This window comes from Dermacentor variabilis, chromosome 11 (genome assembly GCF_050947875.1).
Source record: "Dermacentor variabilis isolate Ectoservices chromosome 11, ASM5094787v1, whole genome shotgun sequence".
NCBI classification, from domain to species: domain Eukaryota; kingdom Metazoa; phylum Arthropoda; class Arachnida; order Ixodida; family Ixodidae; genus Dermacentor; species Dermacentor variabilis.
The window spans coordinates 79,667,788-79,683,538 of NC_134578.1; the positions used below are offsets into that span (position 1 = coordinate 79,667,788).

The 15,751-nt window shown below is 48.1% G+C and overlaps 1 protein-coding gene across 1 annotated transcript in view; it reads left to right on the forward strand.

Annotated features, from left to right (window-relative positions):
• LOC142564606 (uncharacterized) overlaps window positions 1-11,482 on the forward strand; it is a 32,137-nt gene extending 20,655 nt beyond the window's left edge. Inside the window, exon 5 of the mRNA XM_075675663.1 lies at window positions 11,262-11,482. Coding sequence (XP_075531778.1) covers window positions 11,262-11,467 — 206 coding nt within the window. The 3' untranslated portion in view covers window positions 11,468-11,482. The remainder of the gene's footprint in view (window positions 1-11,261) is intronic.
• Window positions 11,483-15,751: the final 4,269 nt, after the last annotated feature.

Here is a 15,751-nt window from a genome sequence, read left to right on the forward strand (position 1 = left end):
TCCCTGTAGGCTGTGGGGTGTATCCTATGTAATATGTGTAAGTTCGTGTAAGTGACTGTCTGGAGCCTACGCCAGGCAGCGGCATCTGCTGTGTTTAGATTTCGATGGGGGGTGGATATCGCAAGCGACGCCCTCTGTGGTAGTTCACGATGGCTGAATACTCGAGGGCGACAGGGTCCAGGTCTTCTGCAGCTGGCGTGTTGAGTGCTCGGTTATGTACGAATCCTCGAGCTGCTCTGTCGGCCTGCAGGTTGCCCGTGATGCCAGTGTGGCCCGGTATCCAGATGACGCTTTGTGTGGTGAAGTCCTCAGGGTCCTCCTTGAGTATTCCGGCTAGGACTTGTGCAGCAGGCCTTCCAATTCTTCCCTGTAGGAAGTTGCGGCAGGCCTGCTGGGAATCCGTGAGGATCGTCAGTGGTTGGTTTGCGTGTAGGCCCTCGCGGATGGCTAACGCGATGGCCAGCTCTTCGGCTTCCGTAATCGTGCAGGGGCGGCTCGATGTAGCGGAGGTAACGTGGCCTCGGTAGTCGCATGCCACTGCAACTGCGCCCTTGTTAGTCGTGCCATACATGGCAGCGTCCGTAAAACGGGCCGTGGTATTGAATCTGAACGCTTTCTCCATGTACTGGGCCCTTCCTCTCCTCCTGCCGGAGTGTAGGTTAGGGTCCATGTTCCGTGGTATCGGGGCAACGTGAAACCTGTCCTGGACGTGACGAGGTATGGAACAGGGTTCTTGGGTTCCTGTTGTTATTGCTGGGAACCCCAAGGTTTGTAGGACCTGCCGGTCCGTGCGAGTCCGCGCACATCTCTGTTGTTGCAAGACGTAATGGGCTTCTGCCAGTTCGCTGAGGGTGTTGTGCAACCCTAGCGCCAATAATTTTTCAGTCGATGTACCCATCGGCAGGCGGAGAGCGGTCTTCAATGCCATCCTTAAAAGTGTGTCGGCCTGCTTCGTCTCGGACTGTGTGAGGTGGTAGTAAGGCAGGCTGTATGTGATTCTGCTCACCACCAGGCTACTGACCAGTCGCAGGGTGTCGCTTTCCTTCATGCCTCTGTTCTTCGATGTTACGCGGGAGATCATGCGTGGTATCGCCTTCACACTGGTTTTGAGGAGTGTAAGGGTGTGTGTGGCCCGCTGGTTGGGCTGCAGCCACATGCCCAGCACCCTCAGCAATGGCTTCTCTGGTATGAGGCCCCGTTGAAGCGTACCTCGAGTCTTCTTGTTGGGTCTGTGGGGACTGTGTGGTTACCCCGGCCTCACCAGACTCGTAGGAGCTCAGATTTCTCGGGGGAGCATTGTAGTCCCCGTTGGCTCACGTATTCCTGGATGATATTTGCTGCAGTTTGCAGCCGTTCTTCTTTTTCAACGAGGGACCCTGTTCTGGTCCAGAGTGTTATATCATCTGCGTAGATTGCGTGCCGAAGACCTGCTACGTCCTGCAGTTTGCTTGCGAGACCGATCATGGCGACGCTGAACAGCGTGGGAGAGATGACAGCACCTTGTGGTGTGCCCTTGTTGGGAGGATGGTACACTGGAGTCTGGATCTCTCCCATCTTCAGCTCCGCCGTGTGGTGGCTCAGGAAGCTCTGAACATACTTGTACGTTCGCTCGCCGCAGTTGGTGTTGGCCAGCCCTTCTAGGATTCCTTGGTGGCTGACGTTGTCGAAAGCCCCTTTGATGTCGGTTGCTAGGAGGACGTGTTCGCCGCTGCGGGAAACGTTACTGAGGACTTCTTCCTTGATTTGGAGTAGCACATCTTGTGTGGACAGGCCTGCGCGGAAACCGAACATGGTGTCCGGCAGGTGTTTGTTATCTTCCAAGTGTCTCTGTAGTCTCGCGTTTATAACTTTTTCGTACACCTTGCCAACGCAGGACGTGAGCGATATGGGCCTAAGGTTTTCAATTGCCAATTTCTTGCCCGGTTTGGGGATCATGATCTTTCGTGCGTGTTTCCACATCGTCGGCACCGTACCTTGTTCCCAGTGTTGGTTGACAAAGGCCGTGAGCGCGGAGATAGACTTGTCGCTCAGGTTTCTGTTCATCGAATTTGTGATCTGGTCCGTGCCCGCCGCTGTGTTACCGGTGGTGGCTGCGATGACCGCTCCCATTTCGTTTTCGGTGATAGGTTCGTCCATTAGCGGGTTGGGTTGTCCTGTGTAGGGTGTTCTACATGCTTGTGTGGGAGTGGGATCTCCATAGCACTTGGTCTTGATGGCATCGATGAGGTCTTGTTGGCTACCTGGGTAGGTGTGTAGTAACCGTTACAGAGCCCTGTGTCCTTCTCCTTTGGTTTGGTGGGGTCCAGGATGGCTTTGAGGATGTGCCACGTCTTGGCCGTGTCCAGCGTGCCACCGAAGGAGTCACAGAATCTATACCAGTTCGCGGAGGCGAGTTGCATGGCATATTCTTCTACTTCCGCTGTTATTTGTGCTATGCGCGTCTTCAGTTTCCTGTTATATGTCTGTTTTTTCCAGCGGCGGGTAAGGCCCCGTTTGGCATCCCACAGGTGTAGTAAGTGGGGATCCACCTCTGGGGTCTCTTCCGTTCTGGCGATTTCCTTTGTGTGGTGTTGTTTATGTCGACGGAGGTTGTCGCACCAGTCTTCCAGGTTCGTGATTGTGTCGGCGTCCTGTTCTTGGGCTTCCCTGATTTTTCGCCAGTCAGTGAGTTTAGCTGTGCCGATCTGCCTGCGTAGGCGTCCAGTCTGTAGTGTTATGTTTACTATGTAGTGATCGCTGCCTAGGTTTTCGAGTGTGTTGAGCCATTCGGCTCGCGTGGTTTGAGTGATGAAGGCGAGGTCGGGAGTAGTGTCGCGTGTTACGCTGTTCCCTTCCCTCGTCGGTATGTTCGGGTCTGGGATGAGTGTGAGGTGACACTGTTCAATTAGTGTTTGTAGCTGGAGACCTTTCCAATCCTGCCTCTGGTATCCCCACAGCGTGTTCTGAGCGTTGAAGTCGCCTATGATTTCCAGTGGACTGTCTTTAGCGACGCGGAGGCTGTCCCCAAAGAGTTTACCTATGTTTTCCCGCATTTGGCTGGGGGGGGGGGCAATAAATGTTGAGAACGAAGGCGCTGTTTCTGGTTGCCTTTGTATATTATTTCGAGAAGTACATGTAGTACTTCGACGTCGTCTATGGGTTTGTGTTGTATGGTTGTGATGTTTCTGTCTACTAGTGTGGCTACCTTCCACTTGTCTTGACTTGTGTGGTATTCTTCGTAGCCATGTAGTGTTGGTCGGGTACCGGGCTCTTGTAGGGCTGTGACCCCAGGTGGCTTCGAGGAATGAGCGATAAATTGTGTCAGCAGCCCTTTCTTCCTCCGGTACCCACGGCAGTTCCATTGCCAAATTTATAAGTTTTCTTTGACTTGCCTGTATGGCCTAGGCATTGTTGGACGTTGTGGTCGGTGATGTTACAATTTGGTTCGGTGCTGCTACAGGTGTGGCCTTGTAAAGGTTCTGTCGTAGCGTCTTACGTAGTTTTATGGAGTGAAGCTGGTTCCTAAGCTTGCTGTCTACAGTGGCTTCCATGTGTTTTATTGCTGCATCTGTGCGTTGTATTGCAGTCTGTGTGATTTGTTCCAATTGGGTGCATGTAGCGTCCGTGAAGGCTTGCATCTGGGTGCGGATGGCATCGACACGGGTTTGTAGGTCAATGACGTCCTTGTGTGGAGCCATCTCTTGTGGTATTTGTGTGAGCTGTAACACTTGTTGTTTGAGTTGTCTGTTTTCTTGTGTGAGTGTTTGTATCTGTGCGCGCATGGCCGCGAGTTCCTGTTCCAAGTTTACAGATGGTGGCGTCTGTGGTTTTTTATACGAAGGGGAGGCTACTGATGCCCAGCTTACCTCGTGTTCTTTGGTGGTAGTCCGCTTGAGCGAGGCCTCCTTGGTCTTTCGGTTGTGTTGCTGGGGCCCCTTGCCTTTGAGTGCCGCGGTCGCTGGTGCTGCCTGCTGTCCTTGTTTGGGCATCGACCGGGATGGCCGTCTGGGCGACCGAAAGTGAGACCGGGGGCGAGAGCAGGAGCGGGACCTGGACCTCGGGTTGGAACCCTACCGGGATCCGTAGATGCTCGGAGACTCCGAGTAGTCGAAGTCGGAGTCTTCCCGCTCGGAGCTGAACCATCGCGGGCAAAGGTCAGCCGCCTTGGTCGACTGAGTGACCGGGCGGGGCTGTCGTTGGGTTTTGGGTGTAGTGGTGGAGGCAGGCTTCCAACTGGGTGGAATGCGCTTGAGCTTGTTGTTTCACCCTGTTGCGGCCGTGAGATGGGCCCCTCCGCACAGGGCGCACTTCGGAACACAAGTGTGTTCAGCGTCTGGGTTAATGTTGTTGCAAACGTTGCACGCACAAACCGTTGGGTTGGGACAGACGTCTGGTCGGTGTCCGGTGATTCTACAGATGGAGCAGAACTGCCTTGTCGGCTGGTAGTCTCGGCAAGGCATCTCCCCTCCGTAATAGTACAAAAATCTAGGCACCTGGGGTCCCTCGAAGTGGAGTAGGGCTGTCTGGGATTGTCCGAGCATGCGGGCCCCCACGATGCGGACTCCGTGTGTGCGGACCCGAAGATTCGCCATAAGCTCTTTTTCGCCGGTGCCTGCGTCGATGCCGTGTACGACACCTTTAAGCAGGCCCTCGGGTGTTGATAGATACACCTTCACAGGATGTGATCGTCCGTGAAAGGTGAGGCTTATAATTTTCATGAGGGCGACCGCCGTGGCCTCGTGAGGGGTACTCACGATGATGATGTTCGAGCCGTGTCGCAGGCGGACGATGAAGTCATCCCCCTTGCAGGTCGGCGCACCTCCGGTGGCTTGTACGATCGCCTTGGCCACTTGGTGGGTCTGTAGTTTTCGAACGATAAGGCCCGGGGTCGGTCGTATAATGATTTTCATGTCAGTGCGCGGTAGTGGAGGTGCGCGTCGGCGAGGCCTGCTCCTTGCAGCCGCGTCTTCAGAAATAGGTGTTCCGGCACCGCGCTCTTCGCAGGTAGCTTGCGACGTGGCTTTCGCGGCGGCAGCTTGCGCCTGGGTTAGAGCTAGCCCTAACGGTGTAGTTTTCGATGGCGGGGTTTGCCCGACTGGGTCTTGCTCACCAGTGGATTGTTGTTTTTGTAGACGGCGTTTCCGATGGAGGGAAACGACCGTTTGCCACTGGGATTCTTGATTGTGGAGCTGCTCCGAGAGGACGGGAGACGGCCCGGGCAAGGCCTCGTCAGGCAGGGGTCTCGGGTGACTCTCGGATACAACTTGCATGGTTTGGGTTTCGGTGGGTTGGTGGGCAATGGTGCCTGGGTTTCCCACGATCGTAGCGTTCCATGCTGGGTCGCCCCCACAGCTCACTGTAGACACGGTGGCTGCTTGCGGGTCTCCGAGCTCCCGCGCGCCAGCGTTCGGCGTTAGGGCTAACCCTACCGTCGGCGTGGCCGAACGAATAGGGATCTCGTTGGTCTTAAAACTGCGGCTCACCGAAGTTCGGCTCCGTTGAATCCCCTTGATGTTTACAAATATTCCGCTGATACCGGTGGTACCAGGAGGTTTTGGGCGCTTGGCAAATTTGAAATCACAGAGCCGATGCAAAGCACGTCTGCACGCTTCGAGCTTCTTCCAGGCTACAAGCACTAAGCAAAGTTAAGCAAACAGTGCATACATTGTTTGTAATCACGCATACCACAAACAGAGCATCACACATTTCAATGAAGAACAAGCCGAAAACAAGCATCCGAACCACATAACTGACAATAAGGCACTCCTGCGCCTGCATGCAATGCGAAGCACCAAGCATTCATCGCATAGTTTTTCCGCTGTACATTACTGTTGCACAGGCTGCCACGGCGACGGCAGCTTGATTGCAGCATACGACGCAGGGAGTGACCTAATGCACTTTCGTAGTTAAAAGAAGAACGCGCCTACAAACTGATTTGTGTTGTAACAGTGCTATGGGAAGGTCACGTATAGCAAGGACTCCTTAAGAGCAGCGTGCATAAGAGGCGCGGCGAATTTATCTTCTGTCTGATTCATTCTTTGTAGGTGCGCGAAGTAGCGGCGCAAGCAAGGTCACAGGCTGCCAAAACGTCTTAGGCTAATCATGAGGTAGCGTACCCGTGAATGAGACCTCTTGAATAATTTCAACCTACGTCACAATGGGTAATCCTTCTAGTATCGTTCACAGCTTCGCTGTCCAAGCAAATGCACAGGGTGTATTGGAGACCTTTTTTTATTAACTAGATGGCTGTCCTGAGGCGACGAGCTCGCAAGACAGAGTAGGATTTTGTATGGGCGCGTTTGCGCAATGAAAGTGTAGAAGTGGCGGAGAAGACTGCATACGGCGTTTGGCATTGGTCCGACTCCCATGGCTTAGCTGGCGGTGACTGGTCGACGATTGAAGGCATCGTAGAATGGGGTGTTAAAAACCCACGAATACGAATCATCTAAGAAAATTTGGCAGAAATATGTGATATACCTCTTGAAAGGGGAGCTTGCAAACAGTCAACGCAAAACTTTAATTGCACAAAAAAGTCAATTATCGTTGTCAGCTCAGACTACACAGCACCGGAGCGATTAGTGGACAGGATACTTCTATTATAGAATGCGGCATTCTACGGCCATTGATAATAAAAAGTGCACGTTTGTTCGGCATTTTTAGTGCGCGAATGTCAATTTTACGTGTCCCTCTTCTAGGTTTTTATGAGGACACGTGACAGAAAGGTATAAAGGTGGTGCGCCGAAACCATTTTTGTCAATTCCCAAGGTTGATAGGAACAAAGGTGTGGAATCTCAAATAATATTTTCCCGTTGTCCCGCATAATCATTAAAAAATTACTGCGCGCACATTAACTTGTCTGAGGTTTATTTAGCGGATTTCGTGACGTCTAATGATAGACAGATGATGTGGCCGCGGCTCCACAAATGTATCACTTATCGCGGAGAGCTAGCGAAGGAAATAGTATAGAAAGATAGTGGAATAGATTTACGTTATTGCGCCCGTCGTCTACCAGCAAGGGCCGGTTATGCCGGTGATATTGCGACTGTGTTTCGCAGATAATAATTCATACTTTCACTTGATCACAAAAAGATGTACTTTAGACCAACGTTGAGGCTTCTATATTATATTAGGTTAAATTTATCTAGAATTTACAGGGCAAGCTAATTCGTGGACGCAACCACAGCCGGTCACGTGAAACGTCAGTCGCAAGATGCTCAGTCTGTGTGGGCACGAGAGCACAGAAACAACGTAATCAAATACAAAAGTGGCATCTTTTCATTCACCAACAAGTTTACATGTCTAACATAGTGGCGGTCCCGTGGTGTAATTTTGTAATTATGCTCGCTCTCTAAGCATAATGTACCCGCCGTAGGCGAAGGTTGTGGGCTCTGATTGGCATTCCTCTTTCTCTCTGCACGGATTCTGCAGGCCATTTCATAATCCTTACGTGCGGAATGTGGTTGTGCCATAGCAGAGAGACCGTCAAATTTCTGCAAACGATTGCCCACTTCTAAGCTTTATAAATCTTGATAAACACAGGTCCTAGTTTGATGAATGCGCCTATTATGACAAAGTAATGACCTAACCACAACGACGATTGACAGCAGACGCGCGGCCAAGTTGGTAGCAATGCGACCAGGCGCGATAGTTGCTCCAAAAGCGACCATATCGGTTCAGTCGCTCGCTGCTTCATTCTTCAATCGCGTGGCCGCAGTTCCAAGACTGCTGAACCAATCAAACGCACGAGAACAGGATGTCTGTATACGGTGATACTTAATTTAAATGGTGACGCAATTGTGAGAGGATGCCGACTGGCCGGTCGCACACGCCGGCGTGAACATCGGTCGCCTTCAGTCGCGTTTTGGTCTCAAGTCGCAAATGCTCACGCAACCTCCTCAGTTCCCTGAGCGATTATGTGTAGGCTGCCTTATGCGCGACCTATTGCGCTCAGATCGACAAATATACTGCCCAGATATGCCTCTCTAAACACTCAACGAGAGGCTAATTTTAACTGTGATTGCGTCATGCGTTAGTGGCACCGATGCACTCTGTGCACCCAAAACCTTAATGGTGGCGTAATGAGTTATTTCCTCCACACATCGATACTAATAAAAATTGCATGGGCAGTACGGTTTCCCAGATATAAGCAGTAGTTGTACTGCGAGTTTCTTTACATGTCATGAGAAGCCAACAATGGCGCCAAGAAAAACATAAGGAAAATTCCTTGTACTTACTAAGTGAATTAAAGAAATGATAAACTAATGGCAGTGAAAGTCCATGAAAAAACAACTTGCGGAAGTCGGGAACGATCCCACGCCTTGGCATTACGCGTCCGATGCCCGTGTAATGCGATATCGAGCGGTGATTGCTTAAGTCAATCACCACTCGATATCCATGCACGCTCCCCGAGAGGGTACACCAAGACACCAGGAAGGGGCCTCTCCAAAGAAATGGTTCGCAGAAACACACGGCAACGATCCGTCTAAGAACCAGGTGGGCCAGAACGTCGACGCCGTATCCAAGCACCCAGATGGTGGCACTGGCGCGTTCTATTGACCCGATACGTGCACGTGGGCTGTCTTATCCTTCACCGTCTCTGGAGGCGATATGCGTGCCGCTGTAAATGCCTTCTGTTGTCCTTCTACCCTGATGTTACGCGCTGATGATTATTTCAACGCCGACTAAACATCCTTTTGAAACATTTAGGATATGCACCGACAATAACCTCCGCCTCTTTCAGTGTACCGACGACGCTTTCATAACAGATGTAGTTTAATTTCAACACATATTCACGGGATCAATGGTGGCGTCTTTCAGATGCTACTCGAAAAGTCCTAGCACTGTGTTAAGGTGAAGACGAATTGCAGAAGCAAAGCGTTTTGACCCGCCCGCATTAGAAAGAAGCTTTAGCTCGATGGTATTTGTCAACATTGTTCCATCCGTTGTCCGGAAGTTCTAATTTCTTCAATATACGATGACACCAAGATTTTCATGTATCCGCAGTTTTGATGACTGTCAAATTTCTTAGTCCGCCTTGTTATCGTTTGCACAATGGTGCAATGAAGATGGCCGCAGCCTGAACGCTTTCAAGACCAAAACCTAGTACTTTTACTCGAATTACCAAAAGCGCTATCTTTTCTCGTGATTTCGATTATTGTTCGCTGAGTAGGGTTGTTGAAGTAAATTTTGGTCTACTACAATTGACCCGTCAAGCCTTTCATCTCATACTGAACATAATGCTAGGCGTGGTCTGCGCTCTCTTTTGCTTGCAGTCTCTCACCCGAAATAATATTACTGACTCATTTCTTAGTTCTGTATCCGTCGATATGTCTTCCCGAACTTGAATATGAATCGGTGGTGGAGAATGATGCAATAGCGATGCCACGGTGATAAAATTGAAAGAGTTCACAAAACGGCCGCAGCAATTTGCTGCCATTGTTATGGCTCTGGCATTGGATAACCTTGTAGCTGCTTCAACTTTATTCTCACTACTGTCTTTCACCTGCCGGGGTATTGGCACAGCTTTTTTTCTTTTTGCATAAGCTTCTGCAAGGAAACACGATTTGATCTCTGCTACTTAATTATGTCGCGCTTTGCACAGCGCCGAAAGTCATAAGCGCGCAGCGACCATTCTCCATTCCGGCTTGTTGGAGCAAATATCCTACTGTGTGTAAAATTCAAAAACTCTACAATAAGTATTTCGCTGATCTTGGTACATTTCGTCAGTTGCTCTCGTAGTTATTTCCACAGCTTCGCATTGTCGTCCGCATTGTTTCAACTTGCCTTGCCATATGTCAAATGTTTTAGCTGCTTTGTTTTCTCCTCGTACACTTATATATCTTGGTATATCGCAAATAACATGTATTTTACGGAAAAGCCATCCTATCTTTTTTTTTCAATTTCCCTTACACTTGTATCCTTAGCACTTCAGTTTTCTTTATTGCACATGCTCACTAATTTTCTATTGACACTCGGTTTACCTTGGGTTTATGGATGGTTGAGAATTTGTTTCAACAACTTTCTACGTCGGTGGTTGTGTGCCATGATTAAGCCCAAATGACTTTGCTTCGCATGTGTCTTTTCCTTCTTCCTTTATATATATTTTTAAGCGGTACTATGTGTTTTCGCTATATTACCTGTGCGCGAGTATGAAAAACTTGGGTTTCTTGTAGGGCGCATAATACAAAGACTGGATTGAATAACTTATTTTGACGCTCACGCATTCTTCTTGTTTTGCTTCTTCTTTCATTTGTGAATTTACCATGGCTGCTTTTTAATTTAAACTGTTCGTTTTCAGAATTGCCGTTTTTCTTTCAGATATTTTTTCCCTGGATTGCTGCGTGTATGATAAATTTTTACCTTTTACGCATGCGGCAACACTCAGCCTTTTAGGTTGTTCATGGGCAGGTTAAATCATCAATTGTTTAATTGTGTGCTATTACTTCATTAATAATAATAATAATAATAATAATATTAATAATAATAATAATAATAATAACTATTATTATTATTATTATTATTATTCATTTCTACGGTTGTGCTGCGCCATTTCTGGACAGATCAATTTAAGCAACCGCCCACCTCCCCGCGACCGCTGCGCAAAGAAAAGCGCTTCGTTGTGCCGCGCGTATATACTAGATACGGAGCAGCAAGACGCTGCGTGTATGTCCCCAAGATAATTAATAATTTGTCAGACGACTATTTTCTGTGGACTCTCGGTCTAAATTGAAAAGTCTATTGCACATGTTGTAATACAGATGTATGTACTTATTTCCTTTTGTTTGTCGCAGTTTAGTTGTGATGACTCTATGCTTTTGTTTCGATGCCTTGAAAACCTGATCTTCGTTTATCACGCTCATTTGTTTCCCTTTTTCTTTGTTGGTTTTAAATTTGTGTATGTATACTGCAACCACATCGCCTAGCTGACGATGCCGGGCCACGTCACACAAGTCACCATTGGCTTAGATGGGCCCGTTTTGCTGTACTGATTTTTTTTTGGTGCTTAATAAAGATTATTATTATTATTATTATTCATTTGTGTATATATACATTCTTTTCAATGCTCTGTATTCTTGTTCGTTAAGAGAGCGGCTTCATTTAGATGCCAAGATGTATATAAACAATCAAACATTATTTTGGTGATAAACAACCCAATATTATAATGTGTGAAGCCTAGGCTCTGTAGTAAATTACATTTCCGCCGACAATCAGTGGTGCCAGAATTACCTGTTTATGAGGATATTACTTAACTTCAGACTTACTGTCTTTTTTTTTTACTTCAGATCCAACTCACAAGGAAAACGCCGAGCGCAAGCCGCACTGTGAATTGTGGATCAGAGTACCAATGGGTGCAACTTCGCATGACATAGAGCGTTCACAAAACTGGACGAGCTGCACTGAGTTTCTCAAAAGTGAATGCAACGACGAGCAGATTTATCCAGTGTACAGTAGTGAAATGTGCAGCCGAACAAGGAAACATGCGCAATAAACAAATTTGAAACATTGCTTACTGTTTAATCCTCTACCAATGAAAGTGATAAATAAATGTACTGAAGCGGAAAACATAACACCGCACCATATAAAAAAACTATACTTTGTCACGCCGACACGTAGTCAAAGTTATTTGATTATTCGACATATAACCTCACCACAATGTATGTGACCCTGTTGCGATTAGCAGAGTACTAAACAGGACCATGACGCACAAAACCGTATAGGCCACCGATCGAAGGAAACGCAAATGGAAGCAAATAAGTCCCTGCCTCAGAAATCCCGTTTTATGCTTGATGAGATTTCTTATGTCACGATATTTCTGCGTAACGCGATAGTAGTGCTGGATACGCTGCCAGTTGTACCAACTGAGCAACGACACCCGTGAAATCGTTGATTGAGACTAGCGTAAGGTGACCGAGTGCAAGGCGCGTTGCCGTTATGCTTCATCGACAAAAAGTTGGTTATCTAATACAAGGCTCCAGAACGCTACACTCCAGTGTCACAGTGCCACCAGCTAGACGGCCAGCATTCGGCGCACTTTGGCGCGATTGGCATGGGAATAAAACGTGCTCTGTCTCACACCAGAACCGCTTACGCATAGTGCCTCGCTCCCTGCTTGGACGGCCGAAAGCATGAGGGCTACGGTGCAGCTGCAGTTACATGAAGAAAACTGAGTCTGCACCTTAGCTAAAAAAGCGCTCGATTGCAGTGTGGCTCTGTGTGTTGACGTTCAGTCTTTCACGGTAATACCTTTTTTTAGCCAGTGGCTCGCGCTCTTCCGTATTGTGTCGATACTCCGATACTCGATGCCACAGACCGCCTGACCAGTTGGGAAATTGTGTCACCGAGAGACATTTTTGTCAAACTAAGACGACACCAAGTTGTCGCAGTGTGGCAGGCAATCGTGCCAATGACACTGACATGAGTCTGCCAGCAATAATAAAATTAGTGTCGCACCTCCACGCGCTTAATGCTGCAATTGTCCTTCTATTTATTTTTTTTTCTATATAAAACTGCATCGAAACGTACTTCGCAAGTTTAAACGCACCGTTTCTGGAACAATCTGGAAAATAACGATAATAAGGAATAAATGATCAGAATGAGTACAACGAACAACTGCAGTTTTCCGTTTTGCCACATCTTGCAAATTGAGCAAGCTAGTCGTCATACCGCCTTCGTCGTTCCACCGACGTAAATTTTTCTTCGTCATTGTATTTTAATCGCACTGTCGTTCTTCAACCGGGATTATGCCGCCAATCTCGCGCCTCATAGTCAGACAGTCGTTACCAGGCCTCAATTGTCAGGCCATCGTCGTCCTAATGCTGTCGTAGTCGCGCCATCATCGTCACTCCAGCTTCATCATCCGGCTCCCGTCAGGCCGTCATCGTCACGGCATCGTTGTCATACAGGTTTCGTGAAGCAGTCGTTGTCACGCAATCGTCATCATACCCATGTCGCTTTTCATAGCGTTGTCGGCATGCCGCCTCAGTCATTCCATTGTTATCATTGTAACTTTGACATCTGACTCGTTATGCTGTCGTCGTCGTAACGTTACCATCATGCTGTCTTTATCACTCTATTGTTTCACCATCGTTATCACGTCACTATCGTCATCCCATTGTCGTCATGCAGTAGTCGTCAAGCCACCTTCGTCAAACAATGAACGCCATTCCTTGTTCGTTATTCTGTCGTTACCAGGCTATCGCAATTCAATGACGATTAGATCGGTCTTATCCTGCCATCCTCGTCCCTCGTCACCGTCACAAAGACGCCATCAAGCGTCCGTTGTCATGTCTTTGTCGGCATGCTATCTTGGTCGAGTCATCGTCATCATTTTAGAGTCTTCATCCAGCTGCCATCATACAGCCGTCGTTGTCACGTTGTCGTTGTTATAACATCGCCATAATTAAGGAATCGACATCTCATTGACGTGGTGCTGTCGCCGTTATATGCCTCCGTGATTCGATCGATATCGTTCCTTCTTCATCATTCTATCCTCACCGCATGGGCGTCATGCAGTCGTCATAACGCCGCCGAGCTCGTGGGCGACCTTGGCAAGCTTATCCCACATCGAAGTAGGACGATATCAGAGTACGTTGCACTTAGCCTAAGGTACGCAAGCGTGAATTAGCATCACCCGTGATAAATGAAGGTCAGTTTAGGAATGTGGTCTGTCATTACATTGCTCGATGGCGATTCGTATTAGTGTCGACATTCACCGTGAGATGGCTATCGTAATATTTTTGTCGTAGCATTTTGGGTAATGACTCATCACCTACACCGCCTTTGTTTTCTCACTGACGCCCTTGCCATACAGTGGCTTCAGGGCTTCTACTCTGGACGCGTACCCGGACGTCAGTATCTTGTTCCACTGCCACAGCTGTATAAACCCGTACCTCAGGTACAACGTGCATCCCTCAAAACAAAAAAATACGGATTACTGGTTGAAATGCAGCAAAAGGTAGCTGCTATCTTTTGAACTTATATTATCTCTTTGTTTAAATTTATTACTAATTTTATTTCAACAATTCGCAACTGCGTTCAATGTCGCGTTGCCTGCTGTTTATTAATATTTGGCACCGAGCACGCCACTGTACGCCGTCGCTGAGAGAAAACTGTTCTGAAAGTTTTCTTCAAGCCCGCCACGATGAAGGGCTTAACTTCTGAGCCAAATAACAAATTTTGTTGAACTTTTCTGTCATCATGAACACAATAAATTTTAAACTTCATCACGTTAGCCAAAAGAAACAACAACAGTTGTCGTCATATTGAACAGCTCAGGTTTTGCAACTTTGTCGGCCACGCGGATTGACTCGTCAGGGAACAACTTAAATGTGCCCCATGGGGTTGGGCGTCTCAACCGTTCGTAGGACACGCCGTACTCTGAAGCATATGTCGTGCGATCTTGGCCGAAGGGCTCTGTGCGTGCACAAGGCCGCTGAAACGCCAGTGCGCTTCCGAAGGCAAGGCTCCCGTAAGAACGCTCGTGAAATGATTTGCTCTCGTTCCCTAGTTAAATGGCACAACAACAAGAACAAATCATTCCACGAGCATTCTTACGGCAGCATTTGCCTTTGATCTGTGGGTGCGCGCACAAGGACTGTCCGTGTCGTCTTTTGTTTTTCTCCCCGTTTGCTTCCACACGCGTGAAGTCGCTGACGCACTGCCACCGTGACTAAACTACCTGTCTTTCGTTCGTTGTCTTTCTCGATCCCTTCACAAGGTAAGACGCGCGAAAGCCAAATGCTTGCGTTTGTATCGTCATCCCCCTAACGAATTCCTTACTGATCGCGTGAAATGCCTTTCCATTGAATAAGACAAGCAAGATAGGCACGCATTCTATCGAATTACACATTTTCCCGAGGCGTCCGCTATTGGCGTTAGCCACAGTGGTGCATGCCATTTGGTGAGAAATTTCGTTTTGCTTCAAAAGTTATTGATGAGCTTATTCGACATTACCCCTTGATTTTGATATTTTTTTATAATCCCGCAAGAATTAGAGATCTTATTTCACCTGCCTTCAAGTAATCATGTATATTTATTTTTTTTACCTTTTAATTCTTTCTTTTCCTCTATATAGTAGACCGACTGCAAAAACTGTGTTCTCTACTTTCAGTTTTTTCTACTTTTAACTAAATATTGATAATAAATAATGGGAACTATCAATCGTTTCCGTCTGGATATTCTTATACCGCGCGCTCTTCGCCAATCTCGCACTGTGGGTATGTGTCATTCCAGGATGTCATCATCATCCTCTCACTCAACCAAGCCGTTTACCTACGAGCGCAGGCGTTCACCAATCCCGCGCTTATCCTAGCTGGCTGTTCGACTTCCTGGCCTAGACCCACCCGCCCAGCCGACGTCCCCAAAGTAGCCGCTCGGTAAATACCTGAGTGAGTACTCGATTAACGCCTTTATCGCCGGCTATCCTCGCGAAAATGCACGCAGGTCGTACGACCCTGCGTTGTCCGTTGCCTGCATTTGCATAGCGTTCACGCGGCCGTACCTTCACTTCACCAATCTGTTTCAGCAGCCACTTGAACGTCACAGCTCACAGTGCATACAGGAGCCAATCCTCAGCCCCGTAATAATTTGTTGACGTTAGCGCACTTTTGCTGGCTTAACGACTTCTTTTTAGTAAGAAGGTTGTGGATAAAATTACGTCCGCGATAGCCCCTGAAGTTTGGTACTGCAACGCTAGACAAGACTCGACAGTTCTCCAAGGCTGTAACCGATTCGCTAGAGCTATAAGCACAAAACCGACTATGTTGCGTCTGTG